Consider the following 6075-nt stretch of genomic DNA (forward strand, 5'->3'; position numbering starts at 1 on the left):
TAAGATTCTCCAAATTTGGAAAAACCCCAAAAAATGATTGATTAAGAGTGAAAAATGATATTTTATCTTTTCCACCAATGAGTATTTTAAATTAAATGTCTAGAAAAGAGAAATAGTATTTAATTAAATATATTGAATATTTTAATATCTAAAATAAAAAATATGTTGGATTTGAATGTAAACTTTTTTTTGGAGGTTTTGCTTTTTTACTCTTAATTTTGGAGAACTAAGATCATTGGAGATTTTCCAATTTGTTCTACAGGGACCCTTGGGATTAGTCAAAGTGCAAAGACCCTCTGAGGTATGGGTGCTTATGGGTTGATTTGATCGGGTTGAAGACATTTGAATAACCCAATGCTTGTGGTTTGAAAAATATTAACCCAACCCAACTAAAACCAAAGTGCAACCCAACCCAACCCAACCCAACCCAACCCGTACGGGTTGGTCGGATTAATACTTTGGTACATTAAAATATTCTTCTAACCTTGAACGGGTTGGTCGGGTTAATACTTTGGTACATTAAAATATTCTTCTAACCTTAAATATGTTATTTCTCTACTCATAATTTCTTTTTCATCATCAACCATTTGATACAATTTATCCATATTTCTTACGTATATCACATTCAGTTAATTTTCTCAATTTACATATATATATGTTCATAGTTACTAAACATATATACAAATGAGTTATATAAAGATATGAATAGATTGAAAATATGTATATATAAAAAACTTAGATGATAGAGCAACAAATTTTCTCTAAATGAATCAAGGTCCAAGCTTTGAATGCAATAAGAACATCCCTTTTAAAATGAGCCAATTAGAGCAACAAATTATAAGAGAGAGAATCTTGACAAAAACACAACATCCATTGATTCTTTTGTCGAAAAGATCCAGTCTTGCTCACAAATGTAAAATGGGTCTGCAGTCACTGGATAAAAAAACAAAGATTCAAAGCAAATCTCATAAACTCTAACTCATTTTCATGTGCATCTTCAACACAACTCAACTGGTGTCCTAACCTCTAAAATCTTTTTAAGAACTGTAAAAAGGAGCAATCATCAACACACAACAACATCGTCATGTTTTAGCAATCCCACTTCCAAGAGTGAGCTCCAAATCATCCAATCCCACATCATGAATCCTCTCCCCTTCCCATGCCTTCACTCCTCCATTCTCAAACTCAAATTCCATCCCTTTCCCCTTCTCTGAGCCTGCGTCCATGGTTGCAGCCACCGGAGCCATCGGTTTCACCAGGTTGAACGTGGGCGAGTTGGGGTTCATCATCATCATCATCGGCTCATAGTTCTTGAACCTCATCCACTGACACGAACCAATGGTGGAGCAATCAGATTCATCACACTCTGGTATAGTTGCAGGCATGATCCGCTGGTACCTGGTTGGACTTGTAGGAGCTGAAGACGCGAAAAACGGCAGGTTGAATGATGAAATGGATTGCTTGCTGAATGATTCCCAGTTGAGATTATTGTCTTTGGGAAACTTTGAAGTTGGAGAGGAGAGAGGTGGGGTGACAGGGGCACTGTTTGAGATTCGCAGAGAAGGGAGTGACGATGGAATCGCATACGCAAAGGAGTTGGATGGGCTTGGGAAAGATGATGATGATGGGCTGCATTGATATGAAGGAATTGGGCTTGGTTTCTGGGAAGAAGATGGGGTGGTGTTGGTGGTGGTGGTTGATGTGTTGCAGGTTTCAATGGAAGCTAGTGGTGGCTTGGAACCCTGTCATGATGATTTCAAGAACAAAAAAATGGCAGATCTCCAAATTAAAACCCCAAAATCCATGATTGTGGAAGAAATATCAAAAGAGAAGCAACACCCACTTGAGAAATTTCCCAAATTAAAGAAGAACAGAATCAAAGCCATAGATTTAGAAGATGAAATGATACCTTGCGAAAGGTGGTGCCATCAGGAAGAACAACCCAACCAGCTTCCTTACAAACAGCCTTCAAAACCTCATTATTATCACAATGTTTGGGCAAATTGTAATTCCCCTGTGTTCTCAAGCCATTATAGATATTGGCTGCAATAGCTCTCCGCCGTCTCTCTCTCCGACGATTATTCTCTTTCTCTCTCCACGACGGCTTCCTCCTCCCTCCTCCTCCTTCCACCGCCGCACTCACCGATGATGACCCTCCTTCCCTCATCATTTCAGACACCCCTCTCTCTCTCTCTCTTCTCTCTCTTTCTCTCTGTGTATATGTATAGATATATATATAATGTGTGTATATATATATATATGTGTGTTGATTGTGGGCGTCAGGGGGAAGAAAGTGTGTGTGTTTCACGCAGTAGTCACAAGGAATTTGCTTCTCCCCAACCCTGTATCTGGAAGAATCTGTGTGTTATTGTTTATGGTTTTGTTCCAGGGGTGATTGTGTGTGTGTAAACAATGATTTTACACAGGGTGGAGGTTGAGGTTGAGGTTGAGGTTGAGCCTTGGATGCTTGATGATGAATGTGTATGTTTTATAGACTTAAAAGGTTGCATATAATTACTTCCATTTCATGTTTTTCATGGATCCTGGAATATATTCTTACAACTTTTTCTATCCCTTTTTTATATTTGTCATTCTCATCATTTCTAATATATATATATATATATATATATATATATATAGAGAGAGAGAGAGAGAGAGAGAGAGAGAAATAGAGGGGTGAGTTATTATACAACCTTTTATATTTGTATAATTAATACAACAATCTCAACCGTCCATTTAATTTGATGAATATGTGATTTTATAGAAGTTTTGATTGTTTCATAATATAAAAGTATTGATCATAATTAATGAACCATATTCATCTTCCATAAATATTCAAATCATAATAAATAAACTCTCATCATTTTTATAAATATCTCAATTAATTGGGTTGCATTGGTTGTACAAATGAACATGGTTGCATTTGAAATATACCATATATATATATATATATGATTAACTTGTATATCCAACCCGCTATGCGAGCCGATTAATCCCAAGACGACCACCTTCTTTGCGGATAGCCCGGAGTCACCGTATTTGAACCTCCGTGGTCACAAGGGGATTTATTCCTCCTTGGATTTGAATCTGAGACCTTCTGATATTTTTGACCTTTGAAGTCAAGCTCAAACCAACCAGACACCACCCTTGTGGTTAATTAATATTATTTTTAAAAATATTTATTTATTTATCTTTTTAATTGTCTCTTTATTTAAAAATATTAATACAGTAAACATATCGAGGAAATATACTTAGTTTAATTATGTATTTCTTTTCCATAAATATTCATATCATAATAAATAAACTTCATCATTTTCATAAATACCTTAATTGGTTGCTTTGTAATAGTTTTTTTTTTATTAACCTGGATATCCAACCCGCTATGCGAGCCGACTAATCCGAGGGCAACCACCTGCTTTGCAGATAGCCTGGAGTCACCGCATTTGAACCTCCATGGCCACAAGGGGATTTTTATTCCTCGGATTTGAACCCGGAACCTCCTGGTACTTTTGACCTTTGAAGCCAAGCTCAAACCAATTAGTCACCACCCTTGTGGTTTGCTTTGTAATAGTTTGTAACAATGGTTTGGTTTGTATTTGACGTCTGCTATATATAATTTCAATAAAAGAATCTCAACTGTCTATCTGCTCTAATGAATATGATTTGTTTTCATAAATATATAGATTGTTTCCTAATATAAAAAATTGATCATGATTGCTGAACTCTAACCATTTTCAATAAATATTCAAATCATAATAAATGAACATTCACCATTTCTATAAACGTTGGTTTGTAGGTTTGTAATATTTAGAAGATTTGCATTTGATTTGTCGTTTATACATACAGAGTCCCCTTCTTTTATTAACCAAAGAATTAATACAAAATTTGTTAATCGAGACATTTTTAGTCTTTTTCATATATTCATACCACATTCATTAAATAATTCATTCACTTAATTATTATATTCTTTAATTATCACATTTCTTAATTATCTTATACATTTTATTGTTTCACCTCTGAAATTTTTGGTTTCATCTGTGATCTTATTTAAACTTCCTTAATTATCTCATTCACTTTTTGGTTTCAACTATGAACTCTGGTAAAAATATTTTGGAAAAATCAAAGTTCATACATGAAATAATGTTATGAGTTTTAAATAATTATTATTGTTTTTCACCTATGAACTTTAAATAAATATCATTGTATCACTTTCTGATTTCACATATAAACTTTGATTATTTGGTTTCACCTATGGGCTTTAAACAAAAATCATTGTTTCACTTTTTGTTTTCACTTATTAATTTTCTGGTTTTATCTTTAAACAAAAATGATTTAAGTATTATTATTGACGATCTTTCAAGAAATAAAATAAAATTATCTTCCAAAAAAAAATTATTTAAATATTATTATTGATTATTTTCCAAAAATAAAAACAATTTGTTCCAAAAGTGTTATTTATTTAATACCATTTAATTTGTTTCCTTATTTATCTTGTTATGACCTCTCATTTAATTACAATCGTTGATAAAAAAAAATGAAAGATTCAGATCGGTTAACAAAGTTAATTTTTTTGTTTGGTTAACAGATGAATGTGCTCCCTTTCTCTCTCTCTCTCTCTCTCTTTATATATATATATATATATATATATATATATAAAGTTGGGTTTCGGTGGGAATGAAAGTTATAGTGAGAAACGTAATAAGAGATCTCCATCATTTGATCAATGCTAATTGAATGTTAACACTAATGAGCTGCATCTCGCCCTTCTAAAGAACAATTCATGGGTGGACATGAGATTAAAAAGTGATAAGAATTCAGATCTCTTCTTACGCTTCTCACAATAACTTCTTTTTTCACACGATTCTTCATCTATATATATGTATGTATGTGTGTGTGTATATATATATATGTATGTATATATATATATATATATATATATATATGAGGTTTACTTTGCAAACCACGTTATTTGTACAAACCGTACAAACCTCATTCAACCAATCATAATTTTTCATTTTGTTCATTTTTTTGTAATTATGAGAGGTTGATTAATCATTTTTATTGTGTAGGGTGTTAATCATGGATATTATCATCTTCATTATTTTAATTTTAGAGAAATAATGAAACAATTTTATTAAAATTTCATTAAGTATTATATGAAACAATTTCATAACCATATATGAAACAACTTCATCAAAAAAAAGTATTATATGAAACAATTTCATGAAAAAATCTCATAAGATTAAACAATGAAATCGACGGATGAAGGTGGTTTGTACAAATTAAGTGGTTTGTATTTGATCGCTTCTCTCTCTCCTATATATACATATATATATATATATATATATATATTATATATGGGGCATGTGAAACATACACATTGTCATGCACTTTGTTATAACCCAGATCTGACAGTAGAACGATTTACACTAGAAGTTTGTAAGAGAAAGTAAACAAGAAGATTAAACAGAGAAATAGCGGCTGCTTTTCTATTATTGAATGGAAATTACAGACTCTCAAGAACCCTAATCGACTCTCATATGATTTTGAATCTATCYATTACAAAGAGAAATCTCTTGGTGCTCTAGAATTACATTTTTCTCTATCTGAAACACTCTATTTATAGGCAATAACCTACCAAACCTGGATAAGATTAATGCTATCCAGAWYAAGAATARCCTTATCCAGATTAAGCAAACTGAAGATAGTCGTCTAAAAGATGACAGAGGACGGCACAACCAGAGAGTCTCTTGTCAAATAGAACAGAGGCTCTGTGAGCAACACYAGAGGCTCTRTGAGCATTCACAGAAGCTCTGGTCTACACAGAGGGGCTCTGGGTCAAGGAACTTAGAGTCCAAGAACTCTGGTTCCCACAGAGCCTTGCAGAGGCTCTGGTTACCACAGAAGCTCTGTAGTATTTGACAGAAGCTCTGGTCTCCGTGACTCTTTAGCACAGAGGCTGGTCTTCTAGACTTTAGACGTTTTGGCGCAGAACCTTCTTCAATTCGTCTTCTAGCTCTGGATTGTTTCATGAAACTTTTTCAAGTTAATTATTAGCTTCAAAATAAAGCTAAC

At 33.3% G+C, this 6075-nt stretch overlaps 1 protein-coding gene across 1 annotated transcript; it reads right to left on the reverse strand.

Moving 5' to 3' along the window:
* Nucleotides 1-967: 967 nt before the first annotated feature.
* On the reverse strand, nt 968-2167 carry LOC112510340 (protein BRASSINAZOLE-RESISTANT 1). The gene is made up of 2 exons (XM_025115734.1): nt 1910-2167; nt 968-1742 (listed from the first exon to the last, which is right to left on the reverse strand). Exons 1-2 carry the CDS (start codon nt 2165-2167, stop codon nt 1083-1085), a joined length of 918 nt encoding a protein of 305 aa, XP_024971502.1. The 3' UTR covers nt 968-1082.
* Between the last annotated feature and the right edge of the window lie 3908 nt (nt 2168-6075).

This window comes from Cynara cardunculus (genome assembly GCF_001531365.2).
Source record: "Cynara cardunculus var. scolymus isolate 2C chromosome LG 3, CcrdV1, whole genome shotgun sequence".
Classification (NCBI taxonomy): Eukaryota; Viridiplantae; Streptophyta; class Magnoliopsida; order Asterales; family Asteraceae; genus Cynara; species Cynara cardunculus.